The sequence below is a fragment of the Phocoena sinus genome, chromosome 4 (genome assembly GCF_008692025.1).
Source record: "Phocoena sinus isolate mPhoSin1 chromosome 4, mPhoSin1.pri, whole genome shotgun sequence".
NCBI classification, from domain to species: Eukaryota; Metazoa; Chordata; class Mammalia; order Artiodactyla; family Phocoenidae; genus Phocoena; species Phocoena sinus.
In genome coordinates, this window is record NC_045766.1 from 130,047,380 (window position 1) to 130,071,093 (window position 23,714).

General features: G+C 40.0%; 1 protein-coding gene across 2 annotated transcripts in view; it reads right to left on the bottom strand.

Moving 5' to 3' along the window:
- LTN1 (listerin E3 ubiquitin protein ligase 1) overlaps positions 1-23,714 on the bottom strand; it is a 72,617-nt gene that overhangs the window by 37,259 nt on the left and 11,644 nt on the right. For both annotated transcript variants that reach the window (XM_032630122.1, XM_032630123.1), the window contains exons 5-9: positions 18,566-18,618; positions 17,674-17,854; positions 2,497-2,670; positions 1,320-1,510; positions 455-590 (exon numbers count right to left, since the gene is read on the bottom strand). In XM_032630122.1, the coding sequence (XP_032486013.1) occupies positions 455-590; positions 1,320-1,510; positions 2,497-2,670; positions 17,674-17,854; positions 18,566-18,618 (735 nt within the window). The remainder of the gene's footprint in view (positions 1-454; positions 591-1,319; positions 1,511-2,496; positions 2,671-17,673; positions 17,855-18,565; positions 18,619-23,714) is intronic.

Below are 23,714 nucleotides of genomic sequence, written 5' to 3' on the forward strand. Positions count from 1 at the left end.
TCAACTAGGATCTAGGCTTATGTAATCATATTAATTTCCTACCATAAGGAACCATATTCCAGGACCCGCTCTCATCACTAGTTCTAAAAGCCAAGCACAATTGCTCACAAAAGGATAAATGTACTACATATTTTAGAAGGAACAAGATGATTATAATATAAACTAAAATACAAAATGTTGAAAATTGCATCTTCTAAATTATTTGCGACTCTCTAAAACAGAGTTTGTACAACCAGAGAGTGACTAGTACTTAGGCATTATGGTATTATGATAACAACTAACAATACAGAAATTTTCACTTATTGGTCAGCAATACACATTATTTAATTTGTAAATCATAAAAATGAAATCTTTACAAGGAAGGCTAATTAATAAAAATGGCAACAAGACACAATGAGCTTGATTCTTTATAGTTAGTGTGCAAAGGCACTGATGATTTTTACATTATAAATACCTGATCATTGACGAGCATCTCTTCTATCTCTTCCTCACCTAAGTTTTGCTGCATTATAAAACGTAAGCATTCAAAAAAAGCAGATATTACTGCTGAGCACTCTGAAAAGCTGGTTTTGGTTCTTTCTGTTGATAGCCTAAGAAATAATAAATACCTGTGGCTTATTCCTTCATGAAAAAGAAAATAAGCAATACAAAAATACCAAAATAAAGGCATGAAAAAGAATTTCTAAAAATAATTTCTTCAATGAAAAACTAAAAACAACCAAAATACAGCCCGATTAGAATATAAACTTGAAGAACTATGAAAAATAGCATATCTTCAAAAATGTATCAACAAAAGATAACATATTTATTTTCTATTCATGGACCAATCCATCTGCAAATTTCAAAGAGAGGACTTAACCAAATAAAGATAATACTGTAGTGGAAAAAAAATTTTAATCATTAATAAAACTGGGTGTCTTTTACTAAGTTCAACAAATATGCTGAAATGACGTTTTAAGTGTGACTTTAAACAGCTATTATATTTAAGTTAATGGAAAAGTTCACTGGTTCATTTTCTGCACTCGGGCATTTGTATTTATCAACATACCAAAAAATGGGTCATTGAAAAAGCCTATTTCTACCTAAGGGCCTTAACATAATTTATCTCACTTTCTGCTGCATACTACCACTGAAGTGTTGAAAGTACCCAAAAAAAGAATTCCAATTGTAATTCTCTGAAAACTTTAAAAGTGTTTAATGAACAGCAAAACAATTTGGGGAAATTTACATATGATAATAACAAGTATGTCGTTCTGCCCATTTATGAAAATAAGAAAAAATCTATTTTGCTTTAAAGGTCAAGAATATAAATTCCTTACCCTGCAACTAGGGAGGTGAGAAAATTTTTGAAGAAATCCAACTTTGGATCTGTAATAGACTGAGGGAGTTTGCTGATAAATGGCAGAAGATAAGGATATATGACAGCAGCCAGACCCCGACCTCCTTCACGAACCATAGCTGACAGCTTGGGAAACACACTTTTTTTTGCATTTACATGAAGCCAACAGTCCTTCCCAAAAAAAAAAAAGATTATAATAATAATTAGAGATCATAAACATACATTTCCCAATTAAGAGAGAAGACATATAGACTCTCAAAAATAAAAATCAAGTATTCTAACTAAAGAGGGTCAAAATCTCTCACCACCATTAAAAACTAAAAGTCTGAAATTATAAGAAATTTATTACATTTAGTAATTATGTATACAACATACTTCCAGGACAATATTGATCAGAAATAACTATTTAGGGACTTCCCTGGTGGTCCAGTGGTAAAGAATCCACCTTACAATGCAGGGGACGTGGGTGTGATCCCTGGTCAGGGAACTAAAATCCCACATACTGCGGGGCAACTAAGCCCGCACACCACAACTACTGAGCTCGCGCACCTCAACTAGAGAGCCTGTGTGAAGCAAACTACAGAGCTTGCACACACTGGAACCTGTGCGCCACAACTACAGAGCCCACGTCCCCTGAAGCCTGCGCACCACAACTAGAGAAGAGAAAACAACCCGCACGACACAACTAGAGAGAAGCCCGCACATAGCAACGAAAGATCCTGCATGCCTCAATGAAGATCCCACGTGCCGAAACTAAGGTCTGAGGCAGCCAAAAAAGAAGTAATATTTAACTGAAAAGACTTCTATAAAAGCTGCTTTCTAAACAAACAAAAAACAAAACTGCTTTCTAAAAGGGACAGCAATATTTAATCTTAAATATAATATTCAGATATGTTGATTTCAATGGGCCATATAAGTTTAAAGGATATTGATATTGACTAAACTGAAAGTAAAATAAAAATGCTATACCATTTTATAGTCAGTTTAAGATTTATACAAAGTTTTGGATTAAATATTTTATTCCCAGGAAAGCATTTTTCTAGCAAGTTTTAAATATTACAATCTGATAGGCTCTCTCACATGGTATCTAAGGCTTCTAAAATACAACTAAGAAGACAAATATTCCCAGCTGTACTAAATGTACCTCTTTAACCTACCTCAATAGTTGTAAGTGTGTAAAGCACAGCTTCCCAGAGGGCAGGGCATACAATGGGGTCACTGTCATCAATGCTAAGAAGGACAGATGGGCTCACTTTGGATGCTTCATCTTTCATCAACTGTGGAGTACGCTGGCACAAAGCAGAAACTAACTCAAAATAGGCTGAGCGGATCTGAAAGAAAAAATGGAAAGCTGAATTAAACTAAAGCCTAGTCAAGGTATGATAAAATTTTATTTATGGTAATGGCAGGTAAGCTATTCATACTAACCCTCCCATTAATAAAACTAAAGGGGCTAGAAAAAATACTCTTTAAAAATCTGAAGAACACCACAGAGCTTAAAAGACATTAGGAATTACCAAGCCAAAAGTGAAGGCAGAAAGAATTCAACTTTCTATTTCTTTGGCTCAAGCAAATACAAATCCTCTCTAGTGTAAGAAGCCTTCATTTGGGGGCTCAAATTATCCCTATGAATATACTAGTCAGCACAAAGTTAAATACAGCCAAACAAAAAATAAGACACCATGAGCCACTATGCAGAAACAAAAGATAACACAGAGACCTGAGACTTTAAATCTTATAATTATCTATCAGTTACAAGCTCCATATCAACAACGTTTATTATATTTAAAGAAACAAAAGTTTAAAGAAATTTGAACGGAAAACGATCTTAGAAAAAGCACAGCAGATCTGAAAAAGAACCAAGCACAATTCCTAAACTAAAAATACACAAATAAATAAATAAGAGCACAATTCATAGTTTAACAGCGTCATACTCAACATTAAGAGTCTACAACTATTTCCATTAAAGTAAGAAACAAGAAAAGGAAGCCCGCTACCACCACTTCTATTCAACATGGTACTGAGAACCTAATTAATACAGAGAAAAGGGGAAAAAAAGAAACTAGAAAGTAACCCAAATTACTGTTTATAATCATAGCAAAATAAAAGGCTATAAAAAATATCCCAAAAAATCTAAAGACAGGACTTCCCTGGTGGCACAGTGGTTAAGAATCTGCCTGCCAATGCAGGGGACATGGGTTCGAGCCCTGGTCTGGGAAGATCCTACATGCCATGGAGCAACCAAGCCCGTGCACCACAAGTACTGAGCCTGCGCTCTAGAGCCTGTGAGCCATGACTACTGAGCCTGCACGCCACAACTAGTGAAGCCTGCGTGCCTAGAGCCCATGCTCCGCAACGAGAGAAGCCACCGGAATGAGAAGCCCACGCAATTCAATGAAGAATAGCCCCCGCTCACAGCAACTAGAGAAAGCCCACGCCCAGCAATGAAGACCAAAAGCAGCCAAAAAATAATTAGTAAATTTTTTAAAAATTTAGGAAAAGGAAAGCTAAAGACAAATAATAACAGGAAGAAGAGGAGCTTCAAGATGGCGGAGGAGTAAGATGTGGAGATCACCTTCCTCCCCACAGATACATCAGAAATACATCTGCATGTGGAACAACTCCTACAGAACACCTACTGAACGCTGGCAGAAGACCTCAGACCTCCCAAAATGCAAGAAACTCCCCACGTACCTGGGTAAGACAAAAGAAAAAACAGAGACAAAAGATCAGCGACGGGAGCTGCACCTCGGGGAGGGAGCTGTGAAGGAGGAAAGGTTTCCACACACTAGGAAGCCCCTTCGCGTGCAGAGACTGCGGGTGGCGGACGGGGAAGCTTCGGAGCCGCGGAGGAGAGCGCAGCCACAGGGGTGCAGAGGGCAAAGCGGGGAGATTCCCGCACGGAGGATGGGTGCCGACTGGCACGCACCAGCCAGAAAGGCTTGTCTGCTCACCCGCCGGGGTGGGCGGGGCTGGGGGCTGGGAGCTGAGGCTCGGGTTTCGGAGCTTAGATCGAGCTTAGATCGCAGGGAGAGCACTGGGGTTGGCGGCATGAACACAGCTTGAAGGGGTTAGTGCACCACAGCTAACCAGGAGGGAGTCCGGGAAAAAGTATGGACCTGCCGAAGAAGCAAGAGACTTTTTCTTGCCTCTTTGTTTCCTGGTGCGCGAGGAAAAGCGATTAAGAGCGCTGCTTAAAGGGGCTCCAGAGACGGGCGTGAGCCGCAGCTATCAGCACGGACCCCAGAGACGGGCCTGCTGCTGCTGCTGACACCAAGAAGCCTCTGTGCGAGCACAGGTCACTCCCCACACCGCAGGAGCCTGTGCAGCCTGCCACTACCAGGGTCCCGTGATCCAGGGACAACTTACCCGGGAGAACGCACAGCGCCTCAGGCTGGTGCAATGTCACGCCGGCCTCTGCCGCAGCAGGCTCGCCCCGCATTCGTGCCCCTCCCTCCCCCCGGCATGAGTGAACCAGAGCCCCCGAATCAGCTGTTCCTTTAACCCTGTCCTGTTGGAGCAAAGAGCAGACGCCCTCCGGCAACCTACACACAGAGGTGGGTCCAAATCCAAAGCTGAGCCCCGGGAGCTGTGCAAACAAAGAGAAAGGGAAATCTCTCCCAGCATCCTCAGAAGCAGCGGATTAAAGCTCCACAATCAACTTGATGTACCCTGCATCGGTGGAATACCTGAATAGACAATGAAGCATCCCAAATTGAGGAGGTGGACTTTGGGAGGAATGATATGTATTTTTTTTCCCCTTTTTCTCTTTTCATGAGTGTGTATGTGTATGCTTCTGTGTGTGATTTTGTCTGTATAGTTTTGCCTTTACCATTTGTCCTTGGGTTCTGTTTGTCCGTTTTTTTTTTAAGTATAGTTTTTAATGCTTGTTATCATTGGTGAATTTTTTTGGTTTGGTTGCTCTCTTCTTTCTTTCTTTTTTAATTACTTTAAAAAAATTTTTTAATAATTATTTTTTATTTTAATAACTTTATTTTACTTAATTTATCTTCTTCCTTTTTTCTTTCTTTTATCTTCTCCCTTTTATTCTGAGCCGTGTGGATGAAAGGCTCTTGATGCTCCAGCCAGACATCAGGCCTGTGCCTCTGAGGTGGGAGAGCAAAGTTCAGGACACTGGTCCACAAGAGACCTCCCAGCTCCACATAATATCAAATGCTGAAAATCTCCCAGAGATCTCCATCTCAACACCAAGACCCAGCTCCACTCAACGACCAGCAAGCTGCAGTGCTGGACACCCTATGCCAAACAACTACCAAGACAGAAACATAACCCCACCCATTAGCAGAGAGGCTGCCTAAAATCATAATAAGGCCACAGACACCCCAAAACACACCATCAGATTTGGACTTGCCCACCAGAAAGACAAGATCCAGACTCATCCACCAGAACACAGGCCCCAGTCCCCTCCACCAGGAAGCCTGCACAACCCACTGAACCAACCTTAGCCACTGGGGACAGACACCAAAAACAACGGGAACTACGAACCTGCAGGCTGCAAAAAGGAGAACCCAAAAACAGTAAGTTAAGCAAAGTGAGAAGACAGAGAAACACACAGCAGATGAAGGAGCAAGGCAAAAACCCACCAGACCTAAAAAATGAAGAGGAAATAGGCAGTCTACCAGAAAAAGAATTCAGAATAATGATAGTAAAGATGATCAAAAACCTTGGAAATACAATGGAGAAAATACAAGAAACATTTAACAAGGATCTAGAAGAACTAAAGAGCAAACAAACAGTGATGAACAACACAATAAATGAAATTAAAAATTCTCTAGAAGGGATCATAGCAGAATAACTGAGGCAAAAGAACAGATAAGTGACCTGGAAGACAAAACAGTGGAAATAACTACTGCAGAGCAGAATAAAGAAAAAGAATGAAAAGAATTGAGGACAGTATCAGAGACCCCTGGGACAACATTAAACACACCAACATTCGAATTATAGGGGTCCCAGAAGAAGAAGAGAAAAAGAAAGGGACTGAGAAAATATTTGAGGAGATTATAGTTGAAAACTTCCCTAATATGGGAAAGGAAATAGTTAATCAAGTCCAGGAAGCACAGAGAGTCCCATATAGGATAAATCCAAGGAGAAGCATGCCAAGACACATATTAATCAAACTATCAAAAATTAAATACAAAGAAAAAATATTAAAAGCAGCAAGGGAAAAAATAACAAACAAGGGATCAGGTTAACAGCTGATCTTTCAGCAGAAACTCTGCAAGCCAGAAGATAGCGGCAGGACATATTTAAAGTGATGAAGGAGAAAAACCTACAACCAAGATTACTCTACCCAGCAAGGATCTCATTCAGATTTGACGGAGAAATTAAAACCTTTACAGACAAGCAAAAGCTAAGAGAATTCAGCACCATCAAACCAACTTTACAACAAATGCTAAAGGAACTTCTCTATGCAAGAAACACAAGAGAAGGAAAAGACCTACAATAACAAACACAAAACAATTTAGATAATGGTAATAGGAACATATATATCGATAATTACCTTAAATGTAAGTGGATTAAATGCTCCAACCAAAAGACACAGAATGGCTGAATGGATACAAAAACAAGACCCATATATATATGCTGTCTACAAGAGACCCACTTCAGACCTAGGGACACATACAGACTGAAAGTGAGGGGATGGAAAAAGATATTCCATGCAAATGGACTTTAAAACAAAGACTATTACAAGAGACAAAGAGGGATATTACATAATGATCAAGGGATCAATCTAAGAGGAAAATATAACAATTGTAAATATTTATGCACCCAACACAGGAGCACCTCAATACATAAGGCAAATACTAACAGCCATAAAAGGGGAAATCGACAGTAACACATCATAGTAGGGGACTTTAACACCCCACTTTCACCAATGGACAGATCATCCAAAATGAAAATAAATAAGGAAACACAAGCTTTAAATGATACATTAAACAAGATAGACTTGATTGATATTTATAGGACATTCCATCCAAAAACAACAGAATACACATTATTCTCAAGTGCTCATGGAACATTCTCCAGGATAGATCGTATCTTGGGTCACAAATCAAGCTTTGGTAAATTTAAGAAAATTGAAATCGTATCAGGTATCTTTTCCGACAACAACGCTATGAGACTATATATCTATTACAGGAAAAAATCTGTAAAAAATACAAACACGTGGAGGCTAAACAATACACTACTTAATAACCAAGAGACCATTATAGAAATCAAAGAGGAAATCAAAAAATACCTAGAAACAAATGACAATGAAAACACAATGACCCAAAACCTATGGAATGCAGCAAAAGCAGTTCTAAGAGGGAAGTTTATAGCAATACAATCCTACCTAAGAAACAAGAAACAGGGGCTTCCCTGGTGGTGCAGTGGTTAAGAATCCGCCTGCCAATGAGGGGACACGGGTTCAAGCCCCGGTCCGGGAAGATCCCACATGCTGCAGAGCAACTAAGCTCAAGCGCAACAACTACTGAGTCTGCACACCTAGAGCTGGTGCTCTGCAACAAGAGAAGCCAGGACAATGAGAAGCCCGTGCACCACAATGAAGAGTACCCCAGCTCAAGATAGCCCCCACTCACCTCAACTAGAGAAAGCCCGTGCATAGCAACAAAGACCCAGCACAGCTATAAATAAATAAATAAATAAGTTTTAAAAAGAAGAAACATATCAAATAAACTAACCTTACACCTAAAGCAATTAGAGAAAGAACAACAAAAAAACCCAAAAGTTAGCAGAAGGAAAGAAATCATAAAGATCAGGTCAGATATAAATGAAAAAGAAACGAAGGAAATGATAGCAAAGATCAATAAAACTAAAAGCTGGTTTTTTTAGCAGATAAATGAAATTGATAAACCATTAGCCAGACATCAAGAAAAAAAGGGAGAAGACTCAAATCAACAGAATTAGAAACGAAAAAGGAGAAGTAACTGACACAGCAGAAATACAAAGGTTGAGAGATTACTACAAGCAACTCTATGCCAATAAAATGGACAACCTGGAAGAAATGGACAAATTCTTAGAAATGCACAACCTTCCAAGACTGAAGCAGGAAGAAATAGACAATATGAACAGACCAATCACCAGCACTGAAATTGAAACAGTGATTAAAAATCTTCCAACAGTGGTGCAGTGGTTAAGAATCTGCCTGCCAATGCAGTGGACACAGGTTTGAGCCCTGGTCTGGGAAGATCCCACATGCCGTGGAGCAACTAGGCCCATGAGCCACAACTACTGAGCCTGCACATCTGGAGCCTGTGCTCCGCAACGGGAGAGGCTGCGACAGTGAGAGGCCCGTGGACGGCGATGAAGAGTGGCCCCCGCTCGCAGCAACTGGAGAAAGCCCTTGCACAGAAATGAAGACCCAAAACAGCCAAAAATTAAAAAAAAAAAAAAAAAAAATCTTCCAACAAACAAAAGTCCAGGACCAGATGGCTTCACAGGCAAATTCTATCAAACATTTAGAGAAGAGCTAACACCTAACCTTCTCAAACTCTTCCAAATTACAGCAGAGGGAGGAACACTCCCAAACTCGTTCTACAAGGCCACCATCACCCTGACACCAAAACCAGACAAAGCTGTCATGAAGAAAGAAAACTACAGGCCAATGTCACTGATGAACATAGATGCAAAAATCCTCAACAAAATACTAGCAAACAGAATCCAACAGCACATTGAAAGGATCATACACCATGATCAAATGGGGTTTATCCCAAGAATGCAAGGATTCAATATACGCAAATCAATCAATGTGATACACCATATTAACAAACTGAAGGAGAAAAACCATATGATCATCTCAATAGATGCAGAGAAAGCTTTCAACAAAATTCAACACCCATTTATGATAAAAACCCTTCAGAAAGTAGGCATAGAGGGGGCTAACCTCAACATAATAAAGGCCATATATGACAAACCCGCAGCTAACATCGCCCTCAACAATGAAAAACTGAAAGCATTTCCAGTAAGATCAGGAACAAGACAAGGTTGCCCAGTCTCATCACTATTATTCAACATAGTTTTGGAAGTTTTAGTCACAGCAATCAGAGAAGAAAAAGAAATAAAAGGAATCCAAATCAGAAAAGAAGAAGTAAAGCTGTCACTGTTTGCAGATGACCTGATACTGTACATAGAGAATCCTAAGGATGCTACCAGAAAACTACTAGAGCTAATCAATGAAGTTGGTAAAGTATCAGGGTACAAAATTAATGTAAAGAAATCTCTTGCCTTCCTATACACTAATGATGAAAAATCTGAAAGCAAAATTAAGAAAACACTCCCATTTACCACTGCAACAAAAAGAATAAAATCTAGGAATAAACCTACCTAGGGAGACAAAAGACCTATATGCAGAAAATAATAAGACACTGATGAAAGAAAATAAAGATGATACAAATAGATGGAGAGATGTACCATGTTCTTGGATTGGAAGAATCAACATTGTGAAAATGACTATATTACCCAAAGCAATCTACAGATTCAATGCGATCCCTATCAAACTACCACTGGCATTTTTCACAGAACTAGAACAAAACATTTCACACTTTGTATGGAATCACAAAAGACCCTGAGTAGGCAAAGCAATCTTGAGAAAGAAAAACAGAGCTGGAGGAATCAGGCTCCCTGACTTCAGACTATACTACAAAGCTACAGTAACCAAGACAGTATGGTACTGGCACAAAAACAGAAATATAGATCAATGGAACAGGATAGAAAGCGCAGAGATAAACCCACGTACATATGGTCACCTTATCTTTGATAAAGGAGGCAAGAATATACAATGGAGAAAAGACAGCCTTTTCAATAAGTGGTGCTGGGAAAACTGGACAGCTACATGTAAAAGAATGAAATTAGAACACGCCTTAACACCATATACAAAAATAAACTCAAAATGGATTAAAGACCTAAATGTAAGGCCGGACACTATCAAACTCTTAGAGGAAAACATAGGCAGAACACTATGACATAAATCACAGCAAGATCCTTTTTGACCCATCTCCTAGAGAAATGGAAATAAAAACAAAAAGAAACAGATGGGACCAGATGAAACTTAAAAGTTTTTGCACAGCAAAGGAAACCATAAACAAGACAAAAAGACAACCCTCAGAATGGGAGAAAATATTTGCAAATGAAGCAACTGACAAAGGATTAATCTCCAAACTTTATAAGCAGCTCATGCAGCTCAATATCAAAAAAACAAACAACCCAATCCAAAAATGGGCAGAAGACCTAAATAGACATTTCTCCAAAGAAGATATACAGATTGCCAAGAAACATATGAAAGAATGCTCAACATCATTAATCATTAGAGAAACGCAAATCCAAACTATGAGATATCATCTGACACCGGTCAGAATGGCCATCATCAAAAAGTCTACAAACAATAAATGCTGGAGAGGGTGTGGAGAAAAGGGAACCCTCTTGCACTGTTGGTGGGAATGTAAATTGATACAGCTACTACGGAGAACAGTATGGAGGTTCCTTAAAGAACTAAAAACAGAACTACCATATGACCCAACAATGCCACTACTGGGCATATACCCTGGGAAAACCATCATTCCAAAAGAGTCATGTACCACAATGTTCACTGCAGGTCTATTTACAATAGCCAGGACATGGAAGCACCCTAAGTGTCCATCAACAGATGAATGGATAAAGAAGATGTGGCACATATATACAATGGGATATTACTCAGGCATAAAAAGAAATGAAATTGAGTTATTTGTAGTGAGGCGGATGGACCTAGAGTGTGTCATACAGAGTGAAGTAAGTCAGAAATAGAAAAACAAATACCGTAGGCTAACACACATATATGGAATATTAAAAAAAAAAAGTTCTGAAGAACCTAGGGGCAAGATGGGAATAAAGACACAGACCTACTAGAGAATGGACTTGAGGATATGGCGGGGGGGGAAGGGTAAGCTGGGAGAAAGTGAGACAGTGGCATGGACATATACACTACGAAACGTAAAATAGCTAGCTAGTGGGAAGCAGCTGCATAGCATAGGGAGATCAGCTTGTTGCTTTGTGACCACCTAGAGGGGTGGGAGAGGGAGGGTGGGAGGGAGGGAGATGCAAGAGGGAGGAGATATGGGGATGTATGTATACGTATAGCTGATTCACTTTGTTACAAAGGAGAAACTAACACAACATTGTAAAGCAATTATACTCCAATAAAGATGTAAAAAAATAAAAGAATGTATCAGAACAAATTTGGCAGAAATTATCAAAAGATTGTTGTAAATAATAAAAGGATTAAAAAAAAAAGAACTAACAGGAGCTCAGAAGAGTTGCTGGATACAAAATTAATGCACAAAAGCATAGCATTCCTATACCACAGTAGAAACAAAATAGAAAATGGAATCAGAAAAGGAACCCCATTTCACAATAGTAACAGAAACCATGAAGTCATGTTCATTATGCAGTATATTATAAAATACTATTCTGGGATAGCAAGGGCCTAATATAGGCTAAATAATTTTGAGAAAGACGAACCAAGTTGGAGGGTTTCAGGACTTACCGTAAAACAGTTATAATCAAGGAAGTGTGGTAATGGTGTAAAGATAGACATAAAATGTAATGGAGTAAGAGTCCAAAATTAAAATCTCGTATGTTCAACTTAATTTTGCCAAAGGTGCCAGGGTGGTGGGGTGAGGAGGAGCTGGTAGTCTTTCAAGAAATGGATATCTATGTGAAAAAAAATCTGACTCTCACCTTTATGCCATACACAAAAATTAACTCTAAAAAAACCTAAACTATAAAACTTCCAGAATAAAATATAAAAACATCTTTGCAACCTTCAAGTAGGCAAAGACTCCTTATATAAGAAATGAAAAGTATGAAGTGTCAAAAAAAAAAAATTGATAACTGGGACTTTAAAACACCTACTCTCCAAAAACCATGGAAAAAAAGTGAAAAGGCAAGCCACAAACTATAATAAAACATTCATGATACTTTACCTGACAAAATACTTGTATCCAGAATAACTAAAGCATATTCGTAACTCACAAAAACCAAAAACCCAACTGAAAAATAGGCAAAAGAATATCAAGTAGTTACAGACTGATACATTGATCTTCCTGCAAAGAATAACTATAGACTCTATGAACCCAACACAAAAAAACTGTCCAAGGGCTCTGAAGACTGAAATACACATTTTGGAGCTGGTATCATAACTTGGAGTAAGCAATCACACATACTGAGTTCCCATTTTGTGCAGTTTTGCCCTGAAGGTGGATGCAGTCACCACCAGAGGCACTGGGGCAGCTACAACTGCAACAGAAAGCCTGACATCCCTCTGGTTGGAGGAACTGGAAGAACCAGGAAAAGGAGCCCAGGGTAACCAAGATGGCAAGAGAGTAGTAGGGAACTCCAGAAAGAAGAGAACCAAAGAAGAGAACTCCCACGTTCTGTGTTTAAACAGTCTAAATCTACAGCTGAAACTTGAACCATGCCCGCTGCAGGCATGAGAGTTTGTTGAGTCTAACCAAGTTGATTGCCCACTAACACAAAGACATCAACGCCCTTTGGAGCAATATAAAATAACCCTGTCTCCAAAACATAACATTCCAGGATACAATCTAAATATATACGTCTAGGATGCAATCTAAATATTTATGTGTAGGATACAATCTAAAATCCCTCAACATATGAAAGCCAAGAAAATGTGATCTCAGATGTTATTATCAAACACGTACTTTACAGCAGCTATTATAACTATACTCAGTGAGGTAAAGAAAAATATGCTAACAATGAATGAAAAAACAGGAAACAGATACATGTCATTATACATTTGTCCAAACCTACAGAATATACAACATCAACAGTGAACCCTAATGTAAATTATGGATTCTGGACGATAATGATGTATCAACATAGGTTCATCAATTGTTTAAAAAAAAAAAAAACAGGTACCACTCTGGTGAGAGGATGTTGATAATGGGGGAAGCTATGTATGTGAGGGGCAGGAGATATATGGGAAATCTTGGTACTTTTTCCTCAATTTTGCTGTGAACCTAAAACTGCTCTTAAAAGAAGTCTTAAAAAAGTAGAAAATTTCATCAAAGAAATAGAAAATATAAAAACCAAATTGAAATTTTAGATATAAAAACTACAACATATTAAATTAAAAGTGAGCAAAAGGGTTAAACAGACACCTCAAAAAAACAGAAGATAGGGAATTCCTTGACAGTCCAGAGATTAGGACTCAGCACTTTCACTGCTGGTACCCTGGTTCAATCCCTGGTTGGGCAACTATGGTCCCACAAGCCAAGTGGTGCTGCCAAATAAAAATAAAGAAAAAAAGAAGAAATACAAATGGCCAATAAACACATTAAAAGATGTTCAATACCATTAACCATCAGGGAAATGCAAATTAAAACCACAATGTAAAGTCTCTACCCCAGAGGTCAGCAAACATTTTCTTTAAGGAGCCAGAAAACAAATATTTTAAGCTTTGCAAGCCATACAGACTGTGTTGCAACTACTTTGTTCTGCTATGTTAGCACAAAGCAGCCACATACAATACCAAAATGATTTACAAAAACAGGTCACGGGGCTTCCCTGGTGGTGCAGTGGTTGAGAGTCCGCCTGCCGATGCAGGGGACACGGGTTCGTGCCCCGGTCTGGGAAGATCCCACATGCCACAGAGCGGCTGGGCCCGTGAGCCATGGCTGCTGAGGCTGTGCGTCCGGAGCCTGTGCTCCGCAACGGGAGAGGCCACAACAGTGAGAGGCCCGTGTACCGCAAAAAAAAACACAACAACAACAACAACAACAAAAAAAAACAGGTCAGGTGTGCCAGATTTTGACCCATGAGCTGTAATTTGCCGATCCCCGATGCCACACCCAAGAGAATGACTTAAAACAACGGACAATATTGAAGTAAAGATATGGAACTAAAAATTTCATACACTGCTGATTAAGAGTGTAAAATAGTACAACCACTTTGAAATACTGATACAAGCAACAACAAAGAATCTTAAAAACATTACGCTGAGCAAAAGAAAGCCAGATACAGGGAATTCCCTGGTGGTCCAGTGGTTAGGACTCTGCACTCTCACTGGCGAGGGCCCAGGTTCAATCCCTGGTTGGTAAACTAAAATCCCACAAGCTGTGCAGCACGGCAAGAAAAGAAAAGAAGCCAGATACAGAGTAATATATGGCTCCATTTATATGAAAACCTAAAAAAGACAAATCGAATCTGTAAGTGACAGAAAAGTAGATAAATAGTTGCCTAGGTTAAGGGAGAGGATGACTTGCAGGGACACAAGGAACCAATTTTTGAGTGATAAAGATGTTTTACTTCTTGATTGTAGTGGTTATGTGGGTATGTACATGAAGATGAGTGTATACATCTGTCAAATCTTAAACTGTAAGCTTAAAATGACTGCATTTTATTGTATGTAAATCATACCTTAATAAAAGTTGTTTAAAAAGATATTCTAGGATATTTTTTAAATACCTGAATAAATTGTGAGATAATTTTAACATCAGGTTCAATAACCTAAAAACAGCAAGTCTCCCCAAATCATTCAGTAGAACCCCAATCAAAATTCCAGTTAGATGTTATTTTTGAGGAATTCAATAAATTTACTTAAATTTATACAGAAGAATAAAGTTCTAAAACAACTTAGTCTTGAAGATGAAGAAAAGAGTGCCTCCCCTGAGCAATTATTAGGACATATCATAATGTCATTTTAACAGTGGTACTGACGTAAGAAGAAACAAAGACTAATAGATCAGAAGATAGAGTTTTGAGAAAAACTCATGAACATATGAGAACTTAATATACCGTAATAGCAGGACCATAAATCAATAGGGAGAGAATGAACAGTTTAACTAGGTGATGTTAGGAAAAGTGGCTCACTGTACATGAAGAGAAATGTAACTAGATCTCCACTTAACACCACATAAAAAGGTGGGTTACTGATGGATTAAAAACTTCATATGAAAGATAAAACTAAAGAGATTAAAAGATATAACTGTTAAGAAAGATATAACTATTAAAAAAGGATATAGCTGTTTCAAAAGATATAACTATTAAATATAACAATATTTTTATGGTTTAAAAGTGAGAAAGGCCTTCATAAGGCAAAATCAGTGGTTTTGATTACATCAAAATTAAGATTTCTTTATAAAAGAGGACACATGAAAGGTGACAGAATGGGAGATTATTTACAATGCCTAAAAATGACAAAAGGACTAATATTTAAAATATACAAGGAACTCCAGTAAAATAAGAAAAACAGAACTTCAACAGAAAAAAAGGGGTGAAGATATGAATAAGTAGTTTACAGAGGAAACATAAAAATCTAAAAAGCTTATGAAGAGATGTTAAAAGTCACTAGTTAGTAGAGTAATTAAAATTAAAGAAAGGTATCATTTGAACTCCTAATTAGACTACTGAAAAATAGGAAGTTGAATGATGCCCAGCCCTGGCTACAGTATAAGGATATATAGTAGTCATCATGTATTGATAGTTGAGCCTAGACTAATGCAGCCAATCAGGTAAGCAATCTGGCACTACTTCATAAAATTAAGTACGCCTATACTCTGACTCAGCAATTCAGAAATTAAGAGAATTTCAGAAAAAGAAATTCTCACAGATCTGGGGATACATGAATGAAGATGCTCACTGCTGCCTTATTTGTGAGAGCAGGGAGTCGAAGGCAATCAGGGTGTCTATCACTGGGGGAATGAACAGGTAAAATGGAATGTATGCAAACTTCTGAGTACTACACATCAGTTAGAAGCCATGGGCCAGATATACATACAGGAATGTAATGGATTTATATATCTTAGTACTTTTTAAAAAACTACTGGGACTTCCCTGGTGGTCCAGTGGGTAAGACCCCGTGCTCCCAATGCAGGGGGCCTGGGTTTGATCCCTGGTCAGGGAACTACATCCTGCATGCATGTCACAACTAAGAGCTCACATGCTGCAACTAAAAGACCCTGAGAGCTTGGGACTTCCCTGGTGGCGCAGTGGTTAAGAATCTGCCTCCCAATGCAGGCGACACAGGTTCGAGCCCTCGCCCAGGAAGATCCCACATGCTGCAGAGCAACTAAGCCCGTGCGCCACAACTACTGAGCCTACGCTCTAGAGCCCGTGTGCCACAACTACTGAAGCCCTCACACCTACAGTGCAAGGAAGAGTAGCCCCCACTCGCCGCAACTGAAAAAAGCCCACGCGCAGCAAAGAAAACCCAACACGGCCAAAAAAATAATTAATTAATTAATTTTAAAAAAGATCCCGCATGCCGCAACTAAGACCCAGCGCAGCCTAAATAAATAAATAAATATTTCTTTAAACAAACAAACAAAAAGTACATGTATAAAAATTAAAGGGCTTCCCTGGTGGCACAGTGGTTGAGAGTCCGCCTGCCGATGCAGGGGACACAGGTTCGTGCCCCGGTCTGGGAAGATCCCACATGCCGCAGAGCGGCTGGGCCCGTGAGCCATGGCCGCTGAGCCTGCGCATCCGGAGCCTGTGCTCCGCAACGGGAGAGGCCACAACAGTGAGAGGCCCGCGTACCACAAAAAAAAAAAAAAAAAATTAAAAAAACTACTAAGTAAAAAGCAATAAATGGGATGAAATATAACACAGTATCATTAGTATCATTTATGTGAATTAAAAACACATGCAAAAAGGCTGTGACATGCCTAACAGAGAAAATTAGATAAACTTCATTCAGGCATGATGTCTAGTGCTGTTGTGTGGGAATTCAAAGTTAGTGAATCAACAATATACATTAAATAAGGTGTCTTTAAACAGATACACATAAAACAAGGTTATGTACTAACCAACTGTCAAAAATGTCGTGACAAGAGACTAACAGGAGCCTAAGCCTGCATTTCCCCTAAGAGCGATGCTTCGGTGTTTACTAATTCAGTGTTCGTGGACTTCACAGAATATAATCACAGTAAGTAATGAGAATCGACTGCACAGACGAAAGCACATACATTAATCACACTTAGAACGGGCAGCTGGTGGAGGTGGAAAATGGAGACAGACAGACAAAAGGGAAAAAATAAATACATTAAAAGGAAGAGACTTGCACACACCCAGCAGTTTTAAGGTGCCATGAACACAGGAAGATGATGATTCAACTCTGAATCTGAGGTCCAAACAACTAAATAAAAAAATGAAAATACAAGAACATTCTAGTAAGAGAAGTAATTCAGTCCCACCACAAAAATGTGTCTGCAGAATTTTAAACATAAACAATAAACATGAAGCCTAAATAAAAAATAACAAGATCGGGGAGAAAAAAGAATCAGAGGAATGTCTTAAAATAAAAAAGATTAAGATACCTGAGGTATACTGTGTTTTCCATACTTCCAAAACTTATTCTGTGATAAAAGAGACTTAAATTTCTCCTCCAGAGAATCAAGTTCATTATCGGGTAGGAGGCAAAGCAATTTTTTCAATGCCAATAAGGAACAAGTTACAACCCGATAGAATTTAGCTTCTCTTTCTTCCTCTGGAATAGTTCTTGATGTAAAAAGAAAATAAATACATATAAGGATTGAGAATAAGACAAACTACATATTCAGCACTTCTATTTTAAATGTTTTATCATTGAATATCTACCAAAGTTGCTTTATCTCTATATTCATTCTCCCTGTGCCAAACCCCCGCAAAATACATAGAATTTTCATCACATATTATTCGAATAATAAAAGGTGAAAGTAAATCAAGAGTTGTGGCTTGAAATAAGTGTGCATGTACACTGCCCTCAGTAGCAGTTAATTGGATGATTAGAGAATAAATAACACTGCACCTAAGAGTACTTTCCCTTACAGATTCTTAATAGTTTGATTAGAACACAAGAGTAAAAAGTAAATGGAACATCTTACTATTCTTACAATAGAACTATTCATAGTTCTTCAACTATTTTCATCCAGACCTTAAAATGGTTCCTGCTATGACTGTCAAAAGGCAAATGTGGAAAAAACCTAAAAACATCTCTTTGTAAAAGAACCAAACACATGTGCGCCCAGATAATTCAAGTTAAATAGCGGGACAACTTGCAGGTAAAAGCACTTAAAACAGCACGTGGAAAATAGCACTATATTAAGTATTTTCACCTCTACATTTAGCATCCCTTTTTTTAAAAATGTCACATTGAAATTATCATCTTATTACCTATGAGTGAAACATAGTTTCACTTAACCTGAGTTACACAGAAACAATACAACTTACTGTGGGTCACTGAGTGTATCAGGTGTTTCTTTTATAAGATGATCCTGCAGCACCTATGGGGGGAAAAAATGCCATAGACTTGAGATTTTATTGAATTGTCAGTGGTGAAGAGACAGAACATAAACTTCATCTTAACTAAAAGTTTTTATCCCCTTTCTCACAAAAGTAGCAAAATTAAGTAGCAAAACTAAAAGGTTTGAATTTTACCATTTTTTTCCCCCTATCAATCCCCAAGGTTGGCACCTGCTGGGGTAAAGAAGGATAAGGTACTTCTTCCAAACACCTCCAGTTTCCACTGAGAGGAATTTTCCCTTAAATACTCCTGGCCTCTTGCTTCTCCATTCCTCTTGCACACAGCAGTGAAGTGAATGGGATGTCCGATTAGTAAGTTTGGGAGTGAATTAGGCTCTGCTTTCCTCACCCCTCTTTTTTGAGCACCTCCCTGCTCACAGAGTACACACATTGTGCTCTGCTCCATCATGGAGGAAGGTTTAAGGCTCCATTTGAAATGCTGAGTAAGTCTGTTTACTTCTGGGGTACCGTACTAGCAAGTCCACTGTTCCAGTATCAATTTTATCAGCAATAATAATAACCAATATTTACTGAGTTTTTCCATTTACCATGTATTGCTTTGAGCACATTCCATGCATTAATGAAATCCTCAAAACAACTCGATGAAGTACAAGTTAATTCCTACTTTAACAGATGAGGAAATGGAAGCACAGAAACTTGCCCATGGTCAAACACCCCAACTAATGGCAGAGTGGAATAGAACCCAGTGGTATGACCCAGAGCCCATGTTCTCTTACAGATACTATGACATTTCGATCTCATTTGCCTAACTCCTCTCTAATAAATTTGTTTTGAACTTAGGAAAGTTCAAACCCAGTATCTGTATATCTGTGACACAGCCAACTAAAGGTAAAATAATGGAGTAAATAATCCACATATCCAATGATCAGTTACCCATCCATAATAAAACCAAGAACAAAAAGACAACCAAATAAACAAAACTATGAATAGCCAAATTAATTATCTCAAAATCCATTTTCTAAAACTCTTAAGTGTCCAAACTCATGATACTTCACTCATAACATTCATCACTTGATATTTTAAAGAAACCAATGATATTTAATTTATAGTTGGGATAGAGAACTCCCTTTGAGAGTATGATTAAACCTACAAACCCTAGGGAATTCCCTCGCAGTCCAGTGGCTCGGACTCAGCGCTTTCAAGGCTGGGGCCCTGGTTCAATCCCTGGTGCGGGAACTAAGATCCTACAAGCCGCGCGGTGTGGCCAAAAAAACCCACACAACTACAAACCATCACCCTAGAAAAACAACTCTGGTACAACAGAAAAATAAAGAATGTAAGAACCAAGAACTTAAAGGGGGAACTAGAATGCATGTGTGTGTAGAGAGATGTTGGGTGAAGAGATCAGATAGGTAAGAAGGGACCACATCATGCAGAGCCTTGTAGGCCAAGATAAGAAATCTGGACTTGTAAGTATAATGGGAAGCCACAGAAACGTCGACTAACTGAAAGGAGGGAAGCAGGGAGAAAACAAGGGAGGAGGAGGGAAGGTGTTTAAGTAGGATTATACATAGGGTGCTATGGAAATATAAGAGTACTAAATAAAGAAATAAATGCAAGCATTATCTTTTTTAAAAAATTTTTACTTCTCCTCAATGGACTCACAGTCCATCTATTTTTATTTCTTGGTATAATACTAACAAATTGGCGTCTAGTTTTTTCCAGTCCATATATAAGGAATAGCAAAGAAGGAGAGAAAAAATGAGGAAGGACAGTATTGTGTACAAACTAAAAACCACAAAAGTTATGGCTGATATCGGTCTGGCAAAACTGCTGGCCAAGTGTTGGAGAAACGTATATCTGTTAATGGGAGTATCATAAAAAACCGGGTAAATAAATATTTTAAAAAATAATAAATAGGGGGGGACCTTGAAGATGGCGGAAGAGTAAGACGCGGAGATCGCCTTCCTCCCCACGGATACACCAGAAATACATCCACACGTGGAACAACTCCTACAGAACTCCTACTGAAGGCTGGCAGAAGACCTCAGACCTCCCAAAAGGCAAGAAACTCCTCCCCACGTAACTGGGTAGGGCAAAAGAAAAAACAGAGACAAAAGAATAAGGACGGCACCTGCACCAGTGGGAGGGAGCTGTGAAGGAGGAAAAGTTTCCACACACTAGGAAGCCCCTCCGCGGGCGGAGACTGCGGGAGGCAGAGGGGGGAGTTTCGGGACCGCGGAGTAGTGCACAGCGACGGGTGCGGAGGGCAAAGCGGGGAGATTCCTGCACAGACGATCGGTGCTGACCGGCACTCACCAGCCCGAGTGGCTTGTCTGCTCACCCGCCGGGGCGGGCGGGGCTGCGAGCTGAGGCTCGGATTTTGGTTTTGGACGGAGCTCAGGGAGAGGACTGGGGTTGGCGGCTTGAACATAGCCTGAAGGGGTTAGTGCACCACGACTAGCCGGGAGGGAGTTCGGGGAAAAGCCTGCACCGGCCGAAGAGGCAAGAGACTTTTTCTTCCCTCTTTGTTTCCTGGTGCGCGAGGAGAGGGGTTTAAGAGCGCTGCTTAAAGGAGCTCCAGAGACGGGCGCGAGCCGCGGCTAAAAGCGCGAACCCCAGAGACGGGCGCGAGCCGCGGCTAAAACCGCGGACCCCAGAGACGGGCGGGAGACGCTAAGGCTGCTGCTGCCGCCACCAAGGGGCCTGTGTGCGAGCACAGGTCACTCTCCACACCCCTCTTCCGCGGAGCCTGTGCAGCCCGCCACTGCCAGGTTCCCGGGATCCAGGGACAACTTCCCCGGGAGTACGCACGGCGGGTCTCAGGCTGGTGCAACATCACGCCGGCCTCTGCCGCAACGTCACGCTGCCTCTGCAGCCGCAGGCCCGCCCCGCACGCAGTGCCCCTCCTTCCCCCATCCCCCAACCCCCGGCCTGAGTGAGCCGGAGGCCCCGAATCAGCGGCTCCTTTAACCCCGTCCTGTCTGAGCGAAAAAACAGACGCCCTCCAGCGACCTACACGCAGAGGCAGGGCCAAATCCAAAGCTGAGCTCCTGTGAGCTGTGAGAACAAAGAAGAGAAAGGGAAATCTCTCCCAGCAGCCACAGAAGCAGCGGATTAAAGCTCCACAATCAACTTGATATACCCTGCATCTGTGGAATACCTGAATAGACAAGGAATGATCCCAAATTGAAGAGGTGGAATTTAGGAGCGAGATCTATGATTTTTTTCCCTTTTCCTCTTTTTGTGAATGTGTACGTGTATGCTTCTGTGTGAGATCCTGTCTGTATACTCTTGCTTCCACCATTTGTCCTAGGGCTCTATCCGTCCATGACTTTTTTTAAAAATTCTTTTTCTTAATAATTAAGTTTAATTGTAATAACTTTATTATACTTTACCTTCGTTCTTTCTTTCTTTCCTTCCTTCCTTCCCTCCTTTAGACAACGAATCACCCCAAATTGAGGAGGTGGTCTCAGGGAGCAGGATTTATGATTTTTCCCCCTTTACCTCTTTTTGTGAAGGTGTATGTGTATGCTTCTGTGTAAGATTTTCTCTGTATAGCTTTGCTTCCAACATTTGTCCTAAGGTTCTATCCGTCCCTTTTTTTTTTCTAAATATTTTTTAATTCAATAACTATATTATACTTTATTTTATTTTTACTGTATCATCTTTCTTTCTGTCTTTTTTCCTTCTTTCCCTCCTTCCTTCCTTCCTCCCTCCCTCCCTCCCTCCCTCCTTTCTTTCCTTCTTGGCTTCTTTCTTCCTTCCTTCCTTTCCTCCTTTCCTTCTTTCTTTACTCATACTTCTACTAATTCTCCCTACTTTTTCTCCCTTTTATTCTGAGCTGTGTGGATGAAAGGCTCTTGGTGCTCCAGCCAGGAGTCAGGGCTCTGCCTCTGAGGTAGGAGAGCCAACTTCAGGACACTGGTCAACAAGAGACCTCCCAGCTCCACATAATATTAAACGGTGGAAATCTCCCAGAGACCTCCATCTTAACACCAGCACCCAGCTTCACTCAACGACCAGCAAGCCACAGTGCTGGACAACCTATGCCAAACAACTAGCAAAACAGGAACACAACCCCACCCATTAGCAGAGAGGCTGCCTAAAATCATAATAAGGCCACAGACACCCCAAAACACACCACCAGACGTGAACCTGCCCACTAGAGAGACAAGATCCAGCCTCATCCAGCACAACACAGGCACTAGTCCCCTCCACCAGGAAGCCTACACAACCCACTGAAACAACCTTAGCCACTGGAGACAGACATCAAAAACAACGGGAACTACGAAAGTGCAGACTGCAAAAAGGAGACCCCAAACACAGTAAGATAAGCAAAATGAGAAGACAGAAAAACACACAGCAGATGAAGGAGCAAGATAAAAACCCACCAGACCTAACAAATGAAGAGGAAATAGGCAATCTACCTGAAAAAGAATTCAGAATAATGATAGTAAGGATGATCCGAAATCTTGGAAGTAGAATGGACAAAATGCAAGAAACAGTTAACAAGGACCTACAAGAACTAAAGACGAAACAAGCAACGATGAACAATGCAATAAATGAAATTAAAATCACTCTAGATAGGATCAATAGCAGAATAACTGAGGCAGAAGAACGGATAAGTGACCTGGAAGATAAAGTAGTGGAAATAACTACTGCAGAGCAGAATAAAGAAAAAAGAATGAAAAGAACTGAGGACAGTCTCAGAGACCTCTGGGACAACATGAAACGCACCAACATTCGAATTATAGGGGTTCCAGAAGAAGAAGAAAGAAAGAAAGGGACTGAGAAAATATTTGAAGAGATTATAGTTGAAAACTTCCCTAATATGGGAAAGGAAAGAGTTAATCAAGTCCAGGAAGCACAGAGGGTCCCATACAGGATAAATACAAGGAGAAACACGCCAAGACACATATTAATCAAACTGTCAAAAATTAAATACAAAGAAAGCATATTAAAAGCAGCAAGGGAAAAACAACAAATAACACACAAGGGAATCCCCGTAAGGTTAACAGCTGATCTCTCAGCAGAAACCCTACAAGCCAGAAGGGAGTGGCAGGACATACTGAAAGTGATGAAGGAGAATAGCCTGCAACCAAGACTACTCTAC